Here is a 25,792-nt window from a genome sequence, read left to right as displayed (position 1 = left end):
GCCTGGGCAGTGCCAGCACCCTCTGGGGGAAGAACCTTTCCCTGAGCTCAGCCTGGGCTGCCCTGGCCCTGCAGCCATTCCCTGGCTCCTGTCCCTGTCCCAGAGCAGAGATCAGAGCTGCCCTCGGGAGGAGCTGCAGCCCCTGAGGAGTCTCCCCTTGGTGTCCTCTGCTCCAGCTGAACATTCCAGGTGCCGTCAGTCCCTTCCCCATCATCCTCGTGCCCCTCCTTTGGTCCATCTCCAACAGCTTTAGGTCCATGTGAATTGTGGTGAAACTGTCCCCAGCACTCGAAGAGAGGCCACCCCAGAGCAGAGCTGGACAATCCCCTCCCTCACCCAGCTGGCGATGCTGGGCCTGGGGCACAACTCCTTGAAATGCATAATTTTTGATGCACAACTTCTTAAACTCTTTCTTTCTATTCCTAAAATTAAGTCCTAAGATGACATCTCCTTTTTCTGTGTATTACTTCTTTTCCTTGTCATAAGCCGTAAACTAAAGGACACAATGAATGCAAAATACAAAAGTATTTTATTTCATTTACCAGAATGTGAAAATTATCAGTAGTTGTGGCACATCAAAGTACAGGCAAACTATTTCCAGCAGCAGGATTATGTGGTGGAGAAGTTGGACTTTCCAGGCATGTCCAGCTGCAGTGTGCTGCTGGGAGAAGAGCAAACCTTTGGGTACAAGGGAGTGGTGTCCCATCACTTCGGCTGCTTGTGTGCTTTAGGAGCAGTGGGGGTAGGCTGCAACTTTCAATTTCAGTGTTTGGGTATTTTAGCATTAAACTTTACATCCTTCTGATGCCACAGGAGATGTATGTTGCTCCTGTTGGAGTGACTGTAGGAATGAAGCAGATCAGATACTTTCTCCATCTAATTTTTGACAAATGTATATTTCTGGCATGCTACCTCATTTTTAATCCAATAAGTGTTTGGTACAGCACTTGAAAATCCAAAGGGAAGGGTTTGACAGGAGTGGCCTCGTGAGCATTGCTGATCCCTGGGATTTTTGCACCACTGGACCAAAGCACATGGGCAGCAACCACTGTGTGAGGGTCTTCATTGGCTTTCTTGGGGCCAGAAATGCCAATTGCAGTGTAAAATTAAACCCACTTTTGAAGATCAGAATAAGATCAATATAAATCCAGTTGGATCTTCCATAAAACTCTCCTGTAGCTCGTATTGTAAGTAATTTAGGCTTTGTTTACTCATTTATGAAAATTCTGAATTGCTTTTGGCCACAATTTCAGAACTGCTCCTTGCCAGAAGAGAGGCCTTATCCACACATACCCATCAGAATTCAGGCCTGGAATTCCCTCTCTGGGCATGCTAAGCTCTTGTTACAACTCTAAGGCACTCAGACTTCCTCTTTTTCCCCTTGAATGAATCCAAACTCCCCCTGTAGTGGAGTGTCCTGTCTAGAATGCAGGCTCAAAAGTGGTTTTTTCAAGGGAAAAAGGGAAGTTCATGTTTTAAAGTGTTGTCTTTGTGTTTGCAGCTGCCAATGTGAAGTATCAGAAGAGAACAGTTGGAACTTTCTGGGACAAGAGAGGACTGCTTATTCTCTCATTCTTTGGTAAGATCAGTGGATTCTGTGCTCATCATTGATTATTCTCTTAATTCAATCAAATGTTTTCCAAGATGTTAGATAAAAATTAGTATTTCCCTGAGTTGGAGTGTGCAGCCTTTAATTATTGAAAAAGAAGGTTCCTGACTCTTCGTTGTGTCCAAGCTTCCAACACGATTCTTTGTCCTGCTCCTATTCCTGAACAGTGTGTAAATATCCATGTTGTCAGCTGCTTCCCAGTAAATCCTGGTGAGAGTCACTCAGTCCCTGCAGCCTGAGGTGTCAGGGACTGCGACCAGGGAAACTGAGTGTTTTCCTTATCTCAGAAATTTCCTTCCACCTGCCAAAGGGGGAGAAGTGTTTTCAGCTTGCAGCAGAAGCATCTTTTGCTGAAGGTACAGCACATTCCTGAATGTTCAATTCTCAAATTTTCTAGTGTTTCTTTGCCAGAAAATTTGAATTCCAAACTCAGAGGGCAGCTGTGCCACTGTATGTAAACAGCTCAGGGGTCAGCTCAGTCTGATTTTGATATTAAAATACATGGAATTCAGTCTGGATGGAGAAGGTAAGGGAGCAAAGTTAAATGCTTGGATTCTTCCTTTTTCCTCTCTGTTTTTTTCTTTTTCTTGCTGAAAGTCCAACTGCATCTAAATATATGTGAATGTGAGCAATCCTTCATTTAGCTGATCTTTTTTGTTTAGATTCACTGGCAAACAGATGGTTATTGCTACTCTTAATTATGTACATAATTTAAACCAGAAGGTACATCTGAAACAAAAGGTAATTAAGATGTTCCCATAGAAGCTGAGCAGAGTCTGAGGTTACAACCTTTGCTCATCATTTATCCTTTCAAGCAGAACATAAGGATGGAGAATTAACAAGACCATTCTCTTTTTTGACATAATTTAACACACATGAAGTTGCAGGTAAAAGGGCAGACAGTGAATTGATAACATCACCTTTTTTTGGCCTCAGTCCTGACCAAACCCAATATTTGTACCAATAAAACCAAGTTTTATTTCACTGCTCTGTGTATAAGCTGGCTGCTATTTTTATGTGATCCTATTGATAAGGAGGAGCCTGAATTTAAGGCTGCTTTCCTGGCAGGTTTTTAACTGAGCTGTGTTTGTACCTTTCCTGGAAAATGGATTTTACTGTCAGGGCAGAACTGCAGTTGAACAAAATGAGAATTCTCCTTCCATTCTGCAGTCCTAAAAGTGGTGTGGATCAGCCTGAGACTGGGTTTGTGCAGCCCCTTGCTGCTGGGCTGGCTTTGTCCCCAGCTGGCCCTGGAAGCAGCCTGCTGGGGAGCGATGGTGGGGAGGCTTCAGAGTTGGTGGAGGTGATGATATGAGGAATGTTCTTACTTCCAAGGCTTCTAAAGCAAGAATTGCCCTTATGAGGTGACAGCAGTCACTGGGAACCTCCTTCTATTCCCATGGGAAGAGTTTGGTGAACTGGGAATGGGTTGGCAAGCTTTGGGATAGACAGAAGTGTGGATTCAGGTGTGCTTTGGGCTGTACTGGGCAGTGTGTGCTGCATCCCTGCTCCCAGAGCTGTTCCCTTTTCCTTTTGGGCTGTGCTGAGCAGTGTGTGCTGCATCCCTGCTCCCAGAGCTGTTCCTTTTCCTTTTGGGCTGTGCTGAGCAGTGTGTGCTGCATCCCTGCTCCCAGAGCTGTTCCTTTTCCTTTTGCTCAGCCCAGTGGCCTTGAGCTGCTGGAGGGAGCTGGCTCAGCTCGTGGATGTGGTGGGAAAGGAATGATTTCTCTCCAGGTATTCACTGTCCAGCAGCTCAGAGAGCCTCACTGTAACAATTCTGCCTTTTTGCTATTTCTGTCAGCAATTTTCAGCATTCCTTTGGTGGCAGGGAAGTTGCTGAAGTGTTTCACTGATGCCCAGCAGCATCCAGAGCAGTGTTTGCTTTAGAACCAATCCTATAACTTCTTGTACCATTTATCTTGGCAGCATCACCCTTTGCATCTGATAGTCCTGATCCAAACTGAAACAGGCAGATTTTTTTTTTCCATACAGCTTTCCCAAAATTCACCTTAAAAAGGAAGATTCTCACATGGAAAAAGCCACACTGTCACAGTGGAAGCTGTTCTGCATTGATTGCAGGAGTTATATTGAAACTTGGTATTTTGGGTAGTCTCTGCTGGAGGTTTATGCTGGATTTTAGGAACACAGCTGTAAGATATTTAAAAAGACTCAATTTTCTAAGCTAATACTGGTTTTATTAATATGTAGGTGGTTATATAATAAACTTATAAATTATATATATCTAATCAAACTGAAGTATGAAATAATTTTTTTTCCAGCATAGTGCCTACTAAAATAAAGCTTTTCCTCAGAGATACTAAGCAAGCTTCAAATTTATAATAAAGCAATTTTTTTTTTTAATTTGGTTGGTGTTTCTTTGATAATTGTGTATGAAGCTGAAGGAGTTCTTTGAAATAACAAGGTATTTTTTATATCGTATTATCCTGGAATGGTTTGGATGGGAAGGGACCTTAAAATTCATCCCATGGCCACCCTGCCATGGCAGGGACACCTCCCACTGGCCCAGGCTGCTCCAAGCCCCAGTGTCCAGCCTGGCCTTGGGCACTGCCAGGGATCCAGGGGCAGCCACAGCTGCTCTGGGCACCCTGTGCCAGGGCCTGCCCACCCTGCCAGGGAACAATTCCTAAATCCCAATATCCCATCCAGCCCTGCCCTCTGGCAGAGGGAAGCCACTCCCCCAGTCCTGTTGCTTGAGGCCCTCATCCAGAGGCCCTCTCCAGCTCTCCCAGGATTTTAAATCTACTTTTTTGCATTAATTTTTGGTGAATCCATGGCAATTGGAGCTCGATTCTGCTCATCATTGCCCCCTTTTATGTAAATATATTTACAGACACACCCATGTGAGGATTCTTTATGTGCAGCTGCTGCTCCTTTGCCCTCTGGCAGTATTCCATACCAGGCACAGGATGTGTCCAGGGCTCCCTGCAATGCTGGGAGCTGATGGATTGAAGTGGTTTTCTCTGTCAGCCTCAGGACTGATAATTTGAAATACACTTATAAGTAAAAAGTGATATGAGTTTTGGATGTGAGCTGAGAACTGGCTGCACTCATGTGATGTATTTTCATTTGTAAGTTTGTGTGCCACAGTCTGCAAACCCCAGAATTACCTGAGTGAATCCTGGTTGAGTAGAACAGGGAAGAACTTACCTGGATTAACAAAGCTGAGTGTAAAATCAATCTCAAACCCAAATTGTAACTCCTGTATTACTTCAGTCATTAAATTCTTAACTGGGTGATTTGTGTAAACCTCAGGACTGTGTTAATATTACCAGAAAATTTGCAGATGATCAAAGCTTGTGGGGTTGTTGGGTAGTGGAGAGAGCAAGCCCCCAGTGTGGTGATCTGGAACTCTTGGAAGTGTCAGTGCAGGAAAATGCATATTTTGGTGCATCCATGGATATCCAAAATCAGCCAGAACTGTAAAATGAGGATTTTTATCCCAATAAGAACTCCAGTTCATGTGCCATAGCTGAAACAAGCTTGTTCCAGGAGGACCCAAGACTCTGTTCCACACCAGATCAGCCCCAACGCTCCCTTTGCATTTGTGTCCCACGGATTTCTGATTCACCATCTGCAGGCAGCTTGGGAGAAAATTCCAGGGTATCCAGAAAAATGAACATGTTTTAATTTAAATTATATAAACATTGGTCTAATTGCTGCCTTCAGACAGGTGTTCTCCCAGCAGCACATCCAAAGGTAATTTTTCAGGATGAACAGAAGGAGCCAGACACGTTTTGAAACCATTTTGGCTCTCAGGAGAGGGAGCTTCTATAGATTTCATCTTTTCATAATTACTGTTTTCTCTCAGTTTTCTAACAGCTATATTCACAGTCTTTAAAAGTTAATTTGTATTTATTTGCTAAAAGAAAATTAATCTTATTTCATCATTATACTTTCCTGATTTTCTAGGTTTTAGTAAGTGAAGAGCTCAAAGTATTGCAAGTAAGGACGAGGATTCCTCCTCCTGCCCAGGGCCTGTCATGGTAAGCAAAGGGGCTTTGTAGGGTCTGTGCCAGAGCAGGAGAGTTTAAAGTGGGAAAAGCATTAGGGAATTAATGTTTACGTGTGGGGTCGTTGAGTTTTAGGCATAGTGCTAATGCTTTTTTCCTAATGCTGCTATAAATCTTGCAGCTTTTAATGACTTTATTAATCAGGCTGTAGGAAGGAAACTGGCTGCTAATACCAAATGTGTTGTCTGAGGGCCCATGTTGGAGGGTTTAGAAAGTAAATTTAGTGAGTTACTGCTCCTGCAATTCTCTGGACACTTCATCCTGTGGGAGCTTTTCCTTGGCTGTGATGGCTGGGAAAGGTGGCAGCAGGTGCCAGTGCTGCAGGTGACTGTCACACTTTGTTCCTCAGGATGAAGAGACTCAGCACAGCCTTGAATGCATCCAGGCTAATCAGATTTTTCCCAGGAAGCAGCTGATCCGAGAGGATGAGAACCTTCAGGTAATCACCACACTGCTCCTGGTCAGATCCCACTGCCTCCAGTTGGTTGTGGATTCTCTGGCCTCTCCTCTAGAAGTTTAATTCACAGTTAGCAGAGAAACTCGTTTTCTCTGGTGGTGGGACAGAGAACTTTGGCATTTTATTACAAGAAATTCCTTCAAGTGTCTGAAAAATATCACTGTTACCTGTTTACTGATTCCAAAGGTAGGGTTTTATTCCATAGATTAGAACTCTGTTTTGAAAAAGCAGCACTAAGCTGATTAAACACTGCCTTGGCACCTGGTTATTATGAAGCCAAAAGTCTTCTGTTGCACAAAAAGAGATCTTTTAAAATTTCTTTATTTTCCAAAGCTCATTTTGAAATCAGTTTAGTTCAAATGATTTACCATAGAGTCATGGAATAGTTTGGGTTGAAAAGGACTTTAAAGCCCATCCTGTTCCACACCTGCCATGGCAGGGACACCTCCCACTGTCCCAGGCTGCTCCAAGCCCTGTCCAGCCTGGCCTTGGGCACTGCCAGGGATCCAGGGGCAGCCACAGCTGCTCTGGGCACCCTGTGCCAGGGCCTGCCCACCCTCCCAGGGAACAATTCCTAATTCCCAGTATCACATCCATCCCAGCCCTCTGGCAGTGGGAGCCATTCCCTGTGTCCTGTCCCTCCATGCCTTGTCCCCAGTCCCTCTCCAGCTGAGCACCCCCAGCCTGACTGTCCAAGTAGACACTCTTGCATCAACTGAAGAGTTTCATTGTAATACAGAGTATTTTTATTTGATTCAAGCTACTTTGGTGTAAAACCAGATCACTTTCAAGTTGGGCATTTTCACTTTCTACCCAGCTCAATTAAACTGGGCTTAAGTCACGTTTTAATTAACCAGTGACAGTTTCCATGTGTGGTGTAATGAACTGCAGGTTTCTAACTTTATAAAGCAGCAGCTTCTCATGCATTTTCATATTTACTGTGAGAAATAGGGAGCAAAAAGTTTGGTTTGTCCAAGCTCAGCTTTGTAGCATTTAGGGATCCAGCCTAGGCTGGTTACCTGAGCTTGCTGGGTGAATAGTGGGGAAATAGCAGGGAACATTATTCATCCTGGATGTTTTGCCTACTTTAGGATGAATTTAATAACATTATGGAAATGCCACTCTCCATTAAGTAAGGAGTGAGAGCATAAATCAAGGGCTTTGTCAGCCTGCTTGCCAAAATGTGAGGATATTTTTCATAAAAATTCATTGCTTTCCCTGACCAGGCACTTACCACTCAGGAAAAGTAACATAAAATAAGGGCTCATTTAAGAAGAAGGCTGCAATTAACCTCGGAGCCAACCTTACCTGATGTTCCTCCTTAGCAGCAATAACGGGGCTGAATTCTGAGCAGGCTCTGTTTGATTTCTTGTGCTGCAGGAGGGGCAGATTTTTGGGAAATGGTGTCTGGAATGAGATTTTGCTGCCCTTCTGCAGGTGCCGTTCATTGAGCTCCACGGGGAGAGCACGGAGTACGTGGGCCGAGCAGAGGATGCCATCATTGCCCTGTCCAACTACAGGCTCCACATCAAATTCAAGGAATCTGTTGTCAATGTGAGTGTTCTGATCTCAATGGAAATAACAGAATTTGGGATAAGAGTGCAGTGATCCCCCCCTTTTAAGAATGAAAAATCTTTTTCTGATGTTCACATTGATTTTTCAGTGACAATAAATACGTATTTAGGCACCAAAGGGTGACTCAGCAGCTCTGAAAATCAGATGTCATATGGAAATGTCACATCCCTCAACCTTCACACCTGCCTGTATCAGCCACCTGTTGTTCCCAAGCTCAGTGGGGAGAAATAGTCAGTCTTCCAAGGGGCTTTTGGAGCACCTGAACCTGATTTGTGCCTTGCTTGGAGCTTCAGAAGGTGGGAGTGGGAAGTTCTGTGCCAGATATTGAGTGGTTTGAGTGCAGTCTTTGATGTAACAGCTCAGGAGTGGGACCTCACCTTCAATGCATTTCTTGAGGGAATTTTATTCCTTGAAATGGTTCCATCTCCACCTCCTCTGGGGGCAGACACAGTTAAATGGGTGTTGGACAGTCCTGGGCAGTGCTTGATGCTCACACAGACCAGTCTCACCAGCTGGGGACACTTCCAGTGTGGAAATCAAGAGTGTCCTGAGGAATGCCAGGCAGTGATGGAGTTGCTTTATTAGAGCATGAACTTCACTTCCTGTCCTTAGGACAATTAGGGATATTGCTTTATAGGGATTTTCAGTTCAATGTTTTTGAGCATAGCAGGAATTGATGTTTTTTCAAATCACGTTCCTTGATTGTGTTCAGGGAAGAGTCCACAGAAGCTTGTGAATATTCCCATGTTAATTTTTCTTCCCTGACTTTCACATGCAGTGTTCTGTCCTCTCATTCTGTGTGATATCTCATTATCATCAGCATCATTAACCAGGAATAATCAGAGTATGAGGTAGAGCAGAATATAAATAATTCTTTGTAACCATATGTGACTGTCACTAACAACTTCCTAAGAACTCCACTGAAATCCACAGCAGGGAGGGCTTGGGATGTCTTTAAGGATAAAACATTCTTCAGTTATTAAAAACCATATTTAAATAATTAATTTTGGTAGTAGTGATCCTTTTGGTTATTGTTGACCAAAATTCTTGTTCAGATGGTGATTTTCTAATTCAAATCTTCCCTGAGTAGTTTTTGATTGAGTTCATCTTGATTCTTTCCTGCTGTTTTTATGTCACCACAGCTGTTCAGCAAATACCTGTAAGAGAGTCTTCATTCTGGGCTGTGGCTTTTCCCTCTTGTTTTGTTACAATTCCCTGGCTGTGGAAATGGTCCTGTGACACCTCAGTGAGCAGCACAGGGCTCCAGATCACCTGGGCTGGGAAAGAAATCCATTCAAAGTTGTTAATGTTCCCATTGCAACAGTGCAGAAAGGGGCTGCGTGTGGAGATCTTTCCCATGGATAATTTCCTAGATCTCACTGCTAATAGGAACACGGTGTTTCAAATGCAAAAACAAAAGGTTCCACAGACCATGCATAACTTGGGGGATTAGGACATTCAGGGGTATTGACTTACATTTATCCACAGGATAAAAGTGCAGACTCAACAGGGATCTCTTGGTGCATGAGGGAGGTTTGGTTCCCAGGCCCAAACCTATTGATTCCTTAAGAAAATGTCAGACTTTGCAGCTGCTGAGTATTTCTGTCTAATCACTTTCCTCCCTGTAAGCTAATTGCATTGATGGGAGAATTAACATTTTAGTGGAGTTTGTGGAAGCATGGATTGCATGTAATCTCTTTCCAGTGGTGGATTTTGGACACAGTACCAAAGGAGTGTCATGATGGGGGGAATTTGATGAGGAGCTGAGTTTTAGTGTGAGCTTCCCCTTGCTTGGAAAAATGGTTGGATTGGGATATTCCTCATGGCCATGGCTGCTGTGGTTCATCCCTGCTGGAGAGTGGCATAATCCTTGTCTTGTCCTTGGGCCCTGCTGTCCAAATTCTTCACACTCAGAGCACAACAATTGTGAGACAAGAGGGGACTCAGAGGTGGCCTTCAACACAAATCCAAGGTGTCATCAGCTGTAATTAAAGCAAAATTTGCTTCAGACACTCCTTGTGGGTTCCATGAAGCCGGGGGGATTCAGCTCCCTCCAGGCTGGAGCCCTTCAGAGCTGTCCTGGCACCCTCAGTGCCTCCCTGTGCCAGCCCATCCCACGCTCCAGGACACCCAGCCTTGGCCCTGTGCTTGTTAAGGCCACAACCAGCACCATGACCCTGACATTACTGCAGCTCTGAGCTGGGAAAACGAGGAGGAAATCCCAGTTCCTGCTCCCAGGGCCTGGGTGCCACGAGGGTGCCACCTGCAGAGGTTTGGGCCAGATGGGCACAGGGAGGGTCTGTAGCAGGGTCACTGGTGCTTGCAGCAGCCTGGCTGTGACCCACTGCATCCCACTGGGAATTGTGGCATGGATTGGGCTGTGGGGGGGTTGTTACAGCACTGAAAATGTAACTTGGGCTTTTTCTAACTACAGAGCTGTAATTCTCTAAATATATCTTGTACTGCTCTTAGATAACAGACAGCTCCAGTCATCAAAATAATTTTAAAAACCCCTCAAAAAAAAGTTGGAGTTGTAGAATGTTGCTTTTATTTAAAATGAGATAATTTTAAATAGAGACAGTGGGGAGATACTGCAAGAGCAGGGTGCTCCTGTACTCCCTATAATGGGATGTAATTTGCCTCAGATAACAATGCATGTTTATTCTTATAAAAGCAAAAATGATTGCTTTCCCTGCCTGGTTTCCATGCCATTATTAGAGGGAAGTGCCTGCAGATAGAATTGATGGCTCTTCCAGGAACGGGCTCTGGGTGTCGGACTGGCACAGCCTGAAGGATGGGCACTGGGAAGGGAAGGTTATCAGGGAGGGAGGAATGACAGCAGATAATTCCACAGAGCTTTGCTGCAGGAAGAATAATGGCCAGCAAGGAGATTGAAAACACAAGAGGACCACAGGAGAGATTTTTATGACTGGGAAGGAAAATTAAAAAGATTAATGAGAAGGTTGTCCTGAAGAAAAAGCTGCAGATTGTGGGGGAATCACAGGTGGGCTGGAGGAGGGGAATGGATGGCTGGGGAGCAGAGGGCACAGGGAAAGGACAGGGAACAAGGAGTGACTTTGGAAGAAGGAAATTAAAAATAATGCAGGAGAAGAATTAGTTTGTCATTAGAGTGCAGACAGAAAGAAGAGGAGCCACAAGCAGAATGCCAGGAGGAGGGAAAAGGTGGAGATTTGCTTAAATGAAGATGGACATGAGAGAAAAAACAGAATAAAACGGAGCTTGGGGAATAAAAAGATATCAGACAAAGCAGCACTGGTCTTAAAAAGCAAGTCTGGAATCTTGATTCAGCTGGGAAAGATGCCTTACTTTCCATTTTGGTGCCATTTAACTCAGTGGTAGATTTAAATAAGTTATTTTATAACCATTTAAGTTGGAAAAGCCCTCCCAAGCTATCGAGTCCATCCTGTGCCCAATGCCCACCTTGTCCCCAGCCCAGAGCACTGAGTGCCACATCCAGTCCTTCCTTGGGCACCCCCAGGGATGGGGACTCCCTGGGGAGTCCCTGCCAAGGCCTGAGCACCCTTTCCATGGAGAAATTCCTCCTGGGAGTTATTGGTAGGGCTGTGTGGGGCTGTCCAGTCATGAAGACAGACTGGAAGATTCTCCAGTCTGAGCTCCACTCCTGTGCATTGATCAGACAAAACTCTGACAATTTACCTGCCTGGCAGCCTGGGGTCAGGCAGGAGGAGGCTTGGAAGGAAGGAGCAGGTGGAATGCAGGGATCAGCTGTGGGACAGAGCCCTTGCTGTGGTCTGTGCTGCACTTCAGTCCTGCTGCCTTGCTGGGCTCAGCCACAGTCAGGCTGAGCTTAGGGGGTCTCACAGGAGGGATTCCTCCTTTCCTGCCCCCTTCTTGTCACTGGTTGTGTCACAGATCTCAGCCAGTGACAGTGCTGAAAACATGGGCAGAAATTCAAGCTTCAGCTTTATTTAAAATCCAGATTTGAAAACACAAACTGCTGGGCTGTGGATTCAGACACCCTCCTGCCAAGTCCTGTCCCTGGGTTTTCTGTCATTTAATGTCCAGTTACAACAGAAGGAGCAGAGTGTGTCCCTGGGCACAGCAGGGGAGGGTGGGTGGCTCCAGAGCTGCCTCTGGCTCTGGTCTGACATGGGCAAGGGAAAGGCTGAGCATTAAAACATCCCTGCCTGTTGTACCTGGGGGCTGTGAGCTCTGGGCAGTGGTTTGAGAACGCTCTGGGCTCTGTCTGGGTGCTGTGCCTGCCTTCCCAGAGCCTGCAGAGCTCTCATCCCTCTCCTGGGCTCAGCATCTGCCCTGAGCTCACTGCAGGCATCTCCCTGCTTGGAGGAGCTTTTCTCTTGGTTTGTGTTTTTGAGATATCTCTTTTCCATGCCTGCTGGTTTTAGTTAATTTCCTTTTTTTCATTCCACCAAAATGAGGTACTTTTTGAGCTTTGTGGTGCCTGAGAAGAAGCTGTCTTGATTCCTTATCCTGGAGCTTTGATTGGGGGTGACCTTCAAGGGTTTCCCCAAGCATGTGGAGAAGCCCTGGCTCTTCCAGCCACGTCTTGTAGGCCCCAAGCCAGACCTTCAACTGCTGCATCTTAGTCCTGTGATGGCAAAAATCAGAGTCTTGGAATGTTACTAAAGAATAGCAGAGTTTTATTGCCTTGTGCAATGTCCATATAATCTACTAAACAATTCAAACAGCTTTGTGCTTCACGTTAATGACAGGTATTATCTAAATTTAGACAGTTATTTATGACTTCTGTTCATTGAAGGCAGTAATGTACATTCGCCCATCTCAGATAAAGTTCCAAAAGTAATACTGAAAATTAATATTTTCGTCCTGTGGGTTTTCTCATCTTTAAAGGTACTTGCATGTGCTCTCATGTGTTGCCTGACCAACCTGCTGCTGGTTACACATACCAGCAAACAGCAGTGTCTATAACTGCACTTTAACTGGGAAAGATTTAGCATTATCACTCTAAATTTGGCTGCTTCCATTACAAATGTTGCTCTAAACAGGCCAAAGGGTTTTTCCCTGAGGAGGAAATATTGGATATTGCCATAGAAAAACATCCAGGCTGCAGCAATCTGTTAAGGGGACCTTGCTTAGCTGCTCTTTTTGAACACCATCAGCTAAAAATATATTAAGATTCCTAAATGTAGATCTATAAGAGAGAAAACTGCTTCCATGAGGGAGGAGCTGAGTTTCTGCTGCCTTTCCTGCAGCCTTCTCAGGTGCTCCCATGGGATCCCTTAAGGCTTTTGGACTGCACAGGACTGGAGCTGGAATATGAATACCTGGTACCAAACCTCAGAGCTACTGAAGTAATTCCTTGTGCATTCATTTGCTTTCCTCTCTTCAGACTTCATGTAGCCTGCAATAAATCCTTGTGAGATATGCAAAGAAATTGCTGTTAGTGCTGCAGAAATGAAATAATCTGGTGTGTTTAATTGCAGGTTCCATTGCAGCTCATTGAGAGTGTGGAGTGCCGGGATATATTCCAGCTTCATTTGACTTGCAAGGACTGCAAGGTTATCAGGTAGGAGAGGCTCAGTGTTAAAGGGGGGGATTTATTCCACGTGCCATGGGCAGCTGGGATGGTTCAAGGAAATGGGGTTTCTTGATTTCCCTCAGAAGCTTTTTATTTTGTCTGATTTTTATACAAGGAGGGCTGTGTGTCTCATTGTTGTGATTCAGGCCAGCAGCAAACCTTGCTGTGAGCCCACATGGCTGATCTTTGTTTTGTTCTGAAATTCATTTCAGTCTCACTGTGTTGTCCCTGCTTTGCAATCAGTTAGAATACATTGCTTCAATATATTATAGTTGTATCAGTATTTCCATATCAATAGGTACAGAAATAGATAAAGCCACTGATACACATGTTGTAAATGAGTTTTATCAAGATTTGGGGTTTGGAGGCTTCACCCACCCTGCATTCTCAACACCTGTGAGAGTACAGTCACTATTCTTGAGGCATGGCAACCTCCTGGGAAAGAAAATAAGGGCATGAGGGAAGAGAAAGGAAAGAAGGTGGTAAATCCAGGTGTGCAGGCAGCAGTAACTCCTGGCTGTCCTTCCCCACACTCCAGCTCTCTGAGCTTCCCACCCTGAGCTGCTCCTCACTGGGGTTTTTTTAAAAACTTTTCTGCTGCAGAAATTAATTTTGATCTATGAACTTTAATTAAGAAGAAAGGAACATTTCTTTTTGATTAAATGTTTGCTGGCTGTACCTTTTGTGTAATGAAAGGAGCCCCAGCCATCTCCGAGCACTCAGAATGTTTAACAGGTCAGCTGCTTCCTGAAAGGCTGTTTTTTCACCAGGACTGATTTTACTTTAGAGGTAATATTTAGTTTAATTTGAATTCAATGTTTAACTTCCTCTTCACTTGTAGCTCTTGACATTTAAGAAAGTCACCCTTCTTCCCTACATGAATTTGTTTTTTCCCTTCAATCGTAGAATGAATACAAATTATTTGTGTTTTTGCCATCCTTATCAATTTTCTCTCAAAATTGCATCTCCAAGACTGAGGATTTGGTGATGGTTGTAAGGTGGTGAAGTTTGGGACTGAGACAGAAGAGTTAGAATATATTCTTGTTCTTTTTCATGAGCAAACTTTGTATTTTGAGAATAGAATTCAAGTGGAGATAATACTTGTTATTTACACCACTGACTTCAAAAGAATTTAGAAGGAATTTAGGGTGAGATGTATCTTGTCTGAGTGTGGATGTTTAATAGAGAATTATCCTGTCTCAGTGAGTAGTCTGGGCTTGCTTTACAGTCAGTGATGGGAAATAAATAAACACCTCAGGCTGCAGTTCCTCACAGCTCTAGGGAGATGTTGGACATGGCTTTTCCCTTCCACGTTGTGGCTCTGAGCTATTTGCAGGTAGGGGAGATAAATCTGCCCTGAGGGAATGCAGATGCCATCATTAACCAGGACTGAGCAGAATGGAAATACTTGGGCAGTATTTAATAACTATAAAATCTTAAAGAAAAACATCAGAGCAAAATAAATCACTGGTTTATTTCCACTCTTTTACTCTAAAGAGCCCAGGAACCCTCTTTGAAAAGAAAAGCTAAAGTAATTTTAATGCACTGCTTTGAAGATTGGTTTCTCCTGTGCAGGGAATATTCTCCCTGCTTGTTGCTAGTCTGTAACATTGGGCAAAGCTCAGTCAGTGCTTCCCAACAAAGCCAACAAAGAAAGAGAAGGGTTTCAAAGGGACCTTAAAACCCATCTCATTCCACCATGGACATCATGTCCTGCCAAGGGCAGGACACCTTCCACCAGCCCACATTGTTCCAAGCCCTGTCCAGCCTGGACTTGGGCATTGCCAGGGGCAGCCACAGCTGCTCTGGGCACCCTGTGCCAGGGCCTGCCCACCCTGCCAGGGAACAATTCCTCATTCCCAATATCCCATCCATCCCTGCCCTCTGGCAGTGGGAAGCCATTCCCTGTGTCCTGTCCCTCCATGCCTTGTCCCCAGTCCCTCTCCAGCTCTCCTGGAGCCCCTTCAGGCCCTGCAAGGGGCTCTGAGGTGTCCCTGGAGCCTTCTCCTCTCCAGGTGAGCACCCCCAGAACAGGCTCTCCCAGCCTGTTCTTGTTTGCAGGACTGTGCTTATAGTTCTATTATGTAGATTACAATGTGTGGGAGAGTTTTCTGAGTTTCCCCCGATCCAGCAGTCAGAAGGGGCTGTAACACATTCCTGTCTTTGACCTGCATGATCTTTCCTTGGTTTTATATGTAACACATGGAGAAATGTCCCCCTTATTCCTGGCAGGGCACACCCTGGTTATTCCCAGTCACAGAATGTTGCTGCTCAGTCAGTCCTGACTCCTTAAGTGTTTCTTTATCATTCCACAGGTTTCATTTTATTTCCCGTTAGAGTGCACATGGAAGCAGAACTAAGTTGTCAATAAGGTGTTTATCCTCACTTTGTGCTCTCACAGAGCTTTTCATGCTCAGCCTGTCACCTTCTAGAGTGTCTTCTCCTACTGCAAGTCACCCATGGGATGTTTGTCTCTGGGCCAGGTGTCAGTTCTCCACCTTTGAGCAGTGTCAGGACTGGCTGAAGAGGCTGAACAATGCCATCCGCCCCCCGTCCAAGATCGAGGACCTGTTCTCCTTCGCCTACCACGCCTGGTGCATGGAGGTTTATGCCAGTGAGAAGGAGCAGCATGGGGACTTGTGTCGGCCAGGTACGTGGGGACAGCCTTGGGATCTCCAGAGCAGCCCTGGATATCCCCAGGGAGTTACTGGGCTGGGTTTGATTCAGTCACTCAGGTGTGGAACCAGCAGCATTTCGTTCACCACTGCAGCAGATTTCAGTCTAAACCATTCTGGGTTGATTGTCACATTTTTTGTCTGGAACACTGATCTCCAAGATGGATGTTGGGGAAGAGAAGGGAGCCCCTGAGCTACTCCTGGGTTCATTCACAGCCACAGGCAGTGATCTTTTTCAGTGGAATACCATTCTTGCTGCAGGGCTTTTGAAGCCCACAAGTAAATAAAAGCTCCAGCTTGGCATGCTGGTGGTTGTAGCACTTGGTTGAGTATAAGAAATCAGATTTCAGGCACTCTGTGATCTCCTGTCAGTCACAATTCACTGCCTCAGGGAAGTGTCCCAGTTACCAGGCTGAGAGATATTCCTGGGATTCTGTCCTTGCTGCTGAAGCTGCTCTGGAGCCTGGCACAGGCTCTCGTGTCTGTGGTCTCTGGGGAGGAGCAGGGATCACACAGTGGCAGGAGGAGCTCCCTGGCCCTGTTCCTGTTCACACACTTCATTAGCAACTTCTGGAAAATGCCAAAAATCTCCTCAGAGCAGAGTTTCACACCCAGGGCTTTTCCCTCTTTACTCAATTTGGGAAATGGGAGCTGGCAGATGTGTGGAAGTCTTACTGAGTCTCCTCTTCCTCGCTGAAACAGAGATACTTCAGCCTGATGCTGGATTAGGATAACCATGGAACCATGGAATGGTTTGGATTGGAAGAGACCTTAAAGCCCATCCCATTCCACCCTTTGCCATGGCAGGGACATCTTCTACTAGACCAGGTTGTTCCAAGTCCAACCTGGCCTTGGACACTTCCAGGGACAAGAAGCAACATTTACCAGTTTATTAATTCTTATCAATCACATTTTTTTTCTTGCAGTTTTGTCTATCAAATAATTTTCTTTGCTATAACTTCATCTCCCTGTAGCTGCCTGTGGCTGGGGGTAGATGTTCTCCTTCGAAGAGCTGAATTATAGCTGAAATAAATCAGTGTGAATGTGGTTGAAGAAGTCAATGCCAAGACATTGTCGTTTCTCTTCTATGTCCAAGGAGCCCATTATTTGGTAGATACAGACAGAAGTCCTAAAGTGCTTCAAAATCCATCCAAGTGTCAACAGAACACATTTTCTGGGAAAAAAATGTGTTAGCAGTGTCTATAGTAGAGATCCAGGCTGTGGCTCCCAGGGTCAGCTTTAATAGGAAGCACAAGCCCACAAAATACCCAGCTTGCTTTCCCTGGGATTTTGAGAGTGGGTTGGGATGCTTCTAAACATTATCAGTGTTGGCTCAAAGTGCTTCTTAAAATACCAGCAAGTCAGGAGAAATGGACAAAATATTAAGGTTGGGGTTTTGTTTCCAAGAGGCAAACCTGTGGCTGCACAGTAGCTAAAAATTAAGAGGGAAAAATCAAACAGAATATATGATTTTCATGGAGCTTTATGTGTTTCTCTTAAAACCCACCAGGCTGAGCAGCACTAATTTGAGATATTTCCAGTATTCTCATTTGCTATCCAAAAAAATCCTTAAGGATGTAGCAGAAGTTTTAAGGAGCAGCTGATAGGGACACCCATTCTTGTGGTGCTCCAGTAAAAGAATTTGTGGGATTTTTAAATTTAGAAAGTCTCTGCTAAGGACAAATCTGGCAGAGATTGTTGCCTGGCTGGAATGTGTTGTCCAATTCCACCTCTGCTCTTGACAACAGATCTATATAACACTGTAGTTAATTAAGTCCTGTAATTAGGCTACTGTCTGTATTCTTAATTTACCTGTTTATATTTATTTCTAATTGTCCTGTAATATGGCATTAAAAATAATTTCAGACATGTGCATTTACGTCTTGGATTTAAACATGTATCTACAGATATCTGGGGGATTGAAAGACTTTAAGGTTTTCTAAAATATTTAATGGAGAGATGTAATACTTAAAGCATTAATTTTTCAGCAGATTTTCCCCCCCTTGGGTGCTGCTCTGCCTCAGGATTTAATGCTGCAGTAATTTAAAGAGACAAGCAATGGATGGACTTTCAGAATCACTTATCTAGTGCTGCTCACATGCTCATTAAATTTAGCACTTTTCTCAGCCCTGGAAACCTGGAAATTTTGTCTCATTTTCTAGACTTTCTGTCTTCTTATTCTTTATTGCCATTGTATATTTTTCAATTGTATTTTGAGACTTTAAAACAAAAGTGTCCAGGAAATAAATGGGGCTCATTCCACTTCCTTTAATGTATTAATCCAGGAGTTTGTGAGGCTCTTGTGACTGATATTTGTGTCAAACAGTCATTTATGTGTTTTACCTCTCTATCTCCACATGACTCACAGAAGAATAATGTCCAATTTATGATGGAAAACTGAGATGCAGAATAAATGACAGCACTTGCCTCCAGCCATACAGGAAACCTGGGGCTGGAAATGCATATTCAAAGGATTGCCCACGTTCCAGGGCACATTCCAGGTCTTACCCTTTTTCACCAGAGCCTCACATTCTTCTCATTGACAGAAAATTGTTCTGAACTTCTGAGCATCCCACTTGGATGCTGATGGATCTCGGTTCCTTTGCTGATGTCCTTGGTTCTGCTCTGCAGCATAGTTTTTAATATGAATTTCCAGAAGTCGGTAATTTCAGGGTAAAACTCCTTGTTGGACCCTGGCATTTCTGGAGAGTTGGCCAGGGAGAGATGTCAGTGCAAATGTCACAGTGAGGCTGGGAAATGCAGCTGGTGGCTTTGGGCTGAGGGATGTGCTGCTTTTTCTGTTCTGCAAAGCAGGAATCCTAATTCCTTATTTCCCATTCATTTTCCCCTGTGTTCTTGGTCCCCAGGAGAACATGTGACTTCCAGGTTTAAGAACGAAGTGGAGCGGATGGGGTTTGATATGAACAATGCCTGGAGGATTTCCAACATCAATGAGAAGTACAAGTGAGTGCTGGGGCTGCTGCTCCACAGCCAAACTGCATCTCAAAACACTCAGTTACTGGAACTTTTTTCAACTTCTACAGTTCCCAAGAAGGGACAGTCAGAATTATGATTTTTTGTTGGTTTATAGAAAAAATGTGCTTTAAATTATTTAATGTTTTATTAGCTGCTACAGTTTTTTTAGGCTTGGAAATACCAGGTTTTGATGTGGCTAATTAGAGAATAAGCATTCTAAGGGAGGTTTTAAGTGAGCAAAGAGTGGAGTTTGACTTTGTAAGACATTTTTTATTGTTTCTTATTATCTAACTTAGTACAAAGACATGTATTAGAAAAAAAAAAACAGATTTGGAAGAGTTAAATTTGTAGATGAATAAGTAAGAGAAAACACTTTCTGAGATACTCAGAGAGCAGACAAAAGCCCCCTTCAGGCTCTGGAGCAGAGGAGGGTGCTCTGTGATTCCCAGCTGGGGGACAGGGTGTTCTGGCTGATCCCTGCTGCAGCTCAGAGCAAACCCAGCTGGAACACTTTGTGATGGAGCAATTAGAGTGCTCTGCCTGTGCAGGATAATGACTCCCAGCTGGGGGTTGGTGTCCCTGCAAGAGCAATCTCTGCTTTGGCCTCTGCAAGTCGAGGGAAGGAGAAAAAGCCATCCCTCCATATTTAATGCTGGAGAAAGGGAGTTTATTAGCATCCAGGGAAGCAGGAATTATCAAAAAGGCTGTCAGGCTCCTCCAGTGCTGCCTTGTGCACTGTGGGAAGCCTGGAGCTGCTCCACAGCCCTGACTTTGCTCCTTTCCCCCAGGCTGTGTGGCAGTTACCCCCAGGAGATCATCGTGCCCGCCTGGATCACAGACAAGGAGCTGGAGAGCGTGGCCAGCTTCCGCTCCTGGAAGCGCATCCCTGCCGTGGTGTACAGGTGAGCAGCAGCTGCAGCTGCCTTCCCACGCTGCAAATGGGAAGTCCTGGCAAGGAAAAGCTGGAGTAACTCATAACTGGGAGTTCTGGGAGGTGCTCAGGCTGCTCTGGGTAAGGCAGACTCTCTGCATGTGCTCTGAGTGGGAATAATGGGCTGCATTTAGAATTCCAAGCACACGCTGGAGGAGCACTCAGCATTTGCATCTCCTGCAAATCATTCCTGGGGCAGTCACCCCAGTTAAGATTGATTTTTAACTTTTCTTAATATGAAAATGAAAAAATGGGAAATGAAGACATCAGAGGAGAACTGATAAATGGGCTCCCTGGCTGGGTACTCCTTTGGCTTTTCCCTGACTCATCTGGCTGATTCTCAGACTGCAGTATAAACAAGGACAAATACCAAAAATACTTGAAGGAGATCTAAAACTGAGATTAAAAATTAATGTACAGTTTAGCTCTATCTCCATATTTTAGATAGTTTTAATTACACAGACACTTCCTTAGAGTGAGTCCAGCAATTCTTCATAATAAAACTGCTTATCTGAGAGACTGGGCTTTGGCAGCTTCTTCAGCAAGAAATACATTGCAGCCTCTGTTTTTCCAAATATTTTGAATTTTGTGGATATTTGGTGGCTGCCCCATCCCTGGAAGTGTCCAAGGCCAGGTTGGACAACCTCATCTAGTTGCCTTGGAGCATCCTCATCTAGTGAAAGGTGTCCCTGTCCATGGCAGGGGCTGGAGTGGAATGAGCTTTAAGGTCTGTTCCCACCCAAACCATTCCATCGTCCTATAAACCTGTCAATACCATGGCCCCTTCCCTGGCGTGGTTATCCTCCCATAAATCTTTAAAATCTCTTTAAAACATCAGATGACAAAGGGATTAAAAAGATAATGAATGCTGATATTCCCTAAGCCTGGGCACTCATTCCTGGTGAACGTGGGGAGCAGGAAAGCTGGCAGGTCCTTGGAGCTTGTGTCAGAGGAGCCAAGGGCAGGAGAGCTGTAGGCCACAAAACTCTATTTACTGAGCTTAAGGGTTCTTGTTCAGTGAAGGCAGAACAAATTGGCTCATGGCAGCAAACCATTACCTTTAAATCCTGCTGTCTTTTTTCCTTTTCCTCCCAAACAACAAAGAGGTTTAGTGTGGTCTCTTTTGGAATGGTGAGGGGGTTGTTCTCTCCTCTACTCAGCTCTGGGAAGGGGAAAATGCTTTCCAGCATATGCTGACTTTTAAAAACCTGGGTATGTTAGTATTACAGTACTAAATGTGTGTGTATATATTATATATATATGTATAAAGGAGAACAGTGTGATTTATATGTGGGTTTGGGTTTAGCTTTTGGGCCTTTTCTGCAGTTGTCACGTAATTAGGGGATACCTCACCTGCAAACCCACTTCCCCCTGCTGCTGTCATCACTGCACAGAAGGAAAGCACTTTGTTCTCATTCCTGGGAACACCTTGCAATCCAGGGGTTTATAGAAGAGCAATTGAAAAGTCAAAAGACCACAGAGACTGAAATTGTTCTGTCCCCATGTTCAATTTTCATCAGTTCTGCTGAGGCTCTGGGTGGTAAACTACACACAGGGATTCATTGTTGAGCTTCAAATCAGCGAGAGAAAAGTGTTTCTCTTTTTTGATTTATTTTTTTTCCTTATCTTGACATTTAGTAATAGATTTTTCAAGACATCCAGTTCATTGCTCTGGGCTCTAATAGAGCTCACGGCAGTGAGGGGAGGAGGATTTCTGGGTTTGACTGGGCTTGGAGCATCCTGGTTTGGGGGAAGGTGTCCCTGCCCATGGCAGGGGGTGGAACAGGATGAGTTTTAAGGTCCTTTCCCACCCAAATCATTCCATGATCCTATGATTGGAATTCTGTATATATATATATGTATAAAAATACACATAATGCCAGCTTTTTTTCACTAAGGGGCAAGAGCTTACTCAACATTTTTTATCCATTGAAATTATTTTGGGACTTAACAATTTTAGTTTCAGTATTGATCACATTACTAAACTTCCTTTTGCTTTACTCCACGGGAAAAAGAAGTAATCTGGATTTTTTAAAATAAGTCCAATCATTTGTCTCAGATACAGATCACTGGGACAGGGACCAGAGACAGACACTGGCAGCAGGAAATCCGTTGTCCCTGTGAAGCAGTCCAGGCTGAAAAGCCCAGCAGGCTGATTTGGAGACAAGGTCCAGGAATGCTCAGTGGGGATTGGACTGTCAGCAATGTTGCTTCCATTCTATGATCAGATTTCTAAAGAAATCTCACACCAGAGCCTGCAGTTTTTCTTTCTATTTCCAATCTTTAAGCCTATGCACACATTTCACAGAGTGACAGAAACAGGCTGGGTTGGAAGGGAGCTTGAAGCTCATCTGATTCCACCCTCTTCTATAGGCAGGGACACCTTCCACTATCCCAGGCTGCTCCAAGCCCTGTCCAACCTGACCTTGGACATTCCCGGGGATCCAGGGGCAGCCTCAGCCTCTCTGGGAACAAAACTTTATGTAGATAAATCTGGCCCCAAAGAATCAGTGTTATGGAGAATGCTCTTAGGAATTTTTGGGAAGACAGTAGCAAGGGCTTCCTCCTGTCTTGTAGAAACAGCATCATGAGAGCCTCCCTGAAGGTTCTCTGTGTGGAAGTGTCCTGTAGCCTTGCACTGCTGAAGGTGAGCCTGCACACAGGCCCAGGGATCCTCTGGTACATGGAATTTCTGTTTCTGCTGGGAGTTACATCCCTGAACTGCAACAAAGGGATTTCCATTCTGGTGCTGATGGTTCAGAAGTGCAGCACAGGGAGCAGTTCACCCTTCCTTGCTCCTCACTGCTCTGTGGTTACAAGGACTTGTGGCATTTATTGTTGTACTTCCAATGTGGTTTGGACCTGGGGAGGATGAAGCCTGTGCAGAGGTGTACATGTGTTCTGCAGCTGTACAACAGCTTGTGAGGGGCTTTAGAGTTACCTAATGCTGATTTACTCTTGGTTTCTGCAGGGGCCTGCAGGTTTTTTGTCTCTAGGGAGTTTTCCATGGAGGTTTTGCTTCAAGTTTTTTGAATTGTTTTGTTTTATTCCTGATCTCTGAGTGATGCCCTCTTATCCCAGCTCTGTCCCTGGGGATCTCAGCATCACACTGGCTGTTCTTTATCCCTGTGGCCAGTCCAGCTGGAATGAGTGGAATTCTTCAGCCCTCCAGCGTGCCCTAACTAGAATTGTGTGCTGTTTTCTGGTACCTCTGAGCGTGGCAGTTTTGTGCAGGGCACTGGTGGGGCTGCATAGCCACCAACGAGCTCATCTCCCAGCCTAATGATTCTTCATTATTTGTATAATGCGAGGCAAGGACCTGGAGATGAAAATATAACTCTTTATGAACCTATGAAAATTATTCTGCAGCAGGTAGTAATGAAATCTGGGAGAACATATGGAAAAATAAATGAGCTGCTCTGTTCAAAATAGATTTCTTACACGTATAATGATGTTTTATTTTCTTTTATTTGTGCAAGCGTAGCAGGGAACTAGGTGGCCTTTCAGTGATTGGCACGTATTTTTTCCTGAACTAATTTGCTATGGGTAGAGCTGTTTGTGGAAGGCCATTAATTCCAGCAGAAATCCATTTCCCTGTGCCTGCAGTCGGCTGGCACCTGGTGTAGGAGCTGTGGCTTCGCATCGCTTTTCCTTTGCCTCACTTAACGCAGCGTGTCAGTGCTTCCTCTCACTGAAGGGATTTTATATGAAACAATTATAAAAGAGCTATGAAAAGTACTTCAATCCCGTATCCCAGGCTGTTTGATCACTTGAGGCTGTGCACCACGGAGCCTGTCCCTGTGTTGTTGTTGGATGAGGAGCAGGAGGCGGCGGCGCCCACGCGGTGCCCGTGGGGACACTGCGGAGGAGGCGCCGCAGCACCCGGGGGTGACAGCTCTGACAGCACAGCACAAACCAGCCTGTCACACCTCCAGAAACATCCATCAGCATGCTCAGAGCCAAAAAGTTAACACTGCTTGCTTTGGGTGGGCTGGCTTCCTGTTCAGGGCTGTTAAGATTTGCTTAAAGGTTAAGCTGACCCTCAGCACTCTGCGTTCCCTGGTTAGAGGGAAGTGAACAACTCCTGGTTGCCCTGAAGCTGAGCTGGGCAGTTTATTTGCAGGAAGGCTCTGAAATCTTTTCCTGCATCAAAACATACAGGAATTGTAATTGGCAGGAGCACACTCTGGAAATCCAGGGTTCTGGGGGGGCTCCTGGGTGAGGAAAGCGTTGCCCAGAGGCAGCTCTGCTTGAAAAGCTGTTATTTCCAGAAATGCAGCCCTGCCCTGGGCTGATCCAGCAGTGTGGGCAGAAGGGAAAAGGGGAACTCTGCCCTCCTGCCCTGCTCAGGTGAGACCCCACCTGCAGAGCTGGCTCCAGCTGTGGGGCCCAGCACAGAAAGGACCTGGGGCTGCTGGAGAGTCCAGAGGAGGCCATGGAGATGCTCCAAGGGCTGGAGCCCCCCTGCTCTGGAGCCAGGCTGGAGAGCTGGGGGTGCTCACCTGGAGAGGAGAAGGCTCCAGGGAGAGCTCAGAGCCCCTTGCAGGGCCTGAAGGGGCTCCAGAAGAGCTGGAGAGGGACTGGGGACAAGGGATGGAGGGACAGGACACAGGGAATGGCTTCCACTGCCAGAGGGCAGGGAGGTGTTGGGCAGGAATTGTTGGCTGTGAGGGTGGGCAGGCCCTGGCACAGGGTGCCCAGAGCAGCTGTGGCTGCCCTGGATCCCTGGCAGTGCCCAAGGCCAGGCTGGACACTGGGGCTTGGAGCAGCCTGGGACAGTGGGAGGTGTCCCTGACTGTGGCAGGGGGTGGCACTGGGTGAGCCTTAGGACTCTTCACAGCTGAAACTGTTCTGTGATCCTTTGACTTAAACAGAGAAGAGCCATGTGGATGAGTGCTGAGATATTTCAGCCAGGACATGAGGCAGGGATTAAACATTTTGAGGTACCCCAGAAGTTGTGTGTGCTGCTCTGGCCCCTCCACCTGCAGCTCTCAGCACCCACAGCTGGGCCTCCTTTCCCCAGGGCTGAGCTCCCTGAACTCAGGGTGCTGCTGGGCAAGGTCAGGGAGAAGTTTGTTCCTTCCAGTGCAAACACTTCAGTGACTGCTGAGTCCCAGAGCTGGTGGCAGCAGGGGCATGTGCCAGCACAAAGGCAGTGACTGGAATTACTGTGATAATACATTTCAGTCCACTTTTTATAATAGATTATAGGGGAGAGTCTTCATATCTTTTTCAGAGCATGTTTGCAATGGTTCAGTAAGTTTTAATTATTCCAGATCTGTTCTTTTTGTGTAGTACAAGTACAGGTCAGATGTAAGGAAATAACTACTAACTCTTCAGACATGTGAAACAATTGTTTTTGAATGTCACCTCCCAGGAGATGAGAGCCGTGTCCAGGTTAGGGTGTTCTCAGTTATCCCTCATCCATGTTGAATTCCTCTCTCATGCCTCACCTGCTGTTCCACAACACTCTCCAGCTTTCACTGGCCAACAGGCCAAAATGAGCAAGAAGATTTTTATTTTCTCTTCCTGACCTTGCTTTGACTTTCACCTGTCAGTGACTGTGCTGACAGCCATCATCCTGTGGGGAAGCTGAATCCCAGGTGGGGGATAACTGGGGTCCCGATGGAAATGAAACTACTGGAGCACTCCTCTGAATTTTTGGTGCCCTCTGTGCTCTTCACCCTGACTGTTGGCTGTGTTTTCCCTGCTTTCAGGCACCAGAGCAATGGGGCAGTGATCTCGCGCTGCGGCCAGCCCGAGGTGAGCTGGTGGGGCTGGAGGAACGCCGACGACGAGCACCTGGTGCAGTCCGTGGCCAAAGCCTGTGCCTCAGACTCCAGGTCCAACAGTAACAAGTTAATGAATGGCAATTGTGCCAGAGATTTGCCCAACGGAGGGGACCTCTCTGATGTGGAATTTGGTAAGGCTGACACTGTTGCTTTTCTGTCAAGGGCAGAGCTTTATGTAAAAGTTTAATCACTGGTGCTGTAACA

At 45.4% G+C, this 25,792-nt stretch overlaps 1 protein-coding gene across 5 annotated transcripts in view; it reads left to right on the top strand.

The window, feature by feature from the left end:
• The window catches only part of MTMR3 (myotubularin related protein 3), a 74,335-nt gene that overhangs the window by 29,987 nt on the left and 18,556 nt on the right, over nt 1–25,792 (top strand). For all 5 annotated transcript variants that reach the window (XM_064392587.1, XM_064392584.1, XM_064392586.1 and 2 more), the window contains 9 exons: nt 1,502–1,579; nt 5,540–5,613; nt 5,990–6,079; nt 7,535–7,651; nt 13,120–13,202; nt 15,698–15,864; nt 18,757–18,853; nt 19,654–19,767; nt 25,514–25,719. In XM_064392587.1, coding sequence (XP_064248657.1) covers nt 5,611–5,613; nt 5,990–6,079; nt 7,535–7,651; nt 13,120–13,202; nt 15,698–15,864; nt 18,757–18,853; nt 19,654–19,767; nt 25,514–25,719 — 877 coding nt within the window. In that variant the 5' untranslated portion in view covers nt 1,502–1,579; nt 5,540–5,610. The remainder of the gene's footprint in view (nt 1–1,501; nt 1,580–5,539; nt 5,614–5,989; nt 6,080–7,534; nt 7,652–13,119; nt 13,203–15,697; nt 15,865–18,756; nt 18,854–19,653; nt 19,768–25,513; nt 25,720–25,792) is intronic.

Source organism: Passer domesticus, chromosome 17, assembly GCF_036417665.1.
Source record: "Passer domesticus isolate bPasDom1 chromosome 17, bPasDom1.hap1, whole genome shotgun sequence".
Classification (NCBI taxonomy): domain Eukaryota; kingdom Metazoa; phylum Chordata; class Aves; order Passeriformes; family Passeridae; genus Passer; species Passer domesticus.
This window is presented reverse-complemented; position numbering and strand designations above follow the sequence as displayed.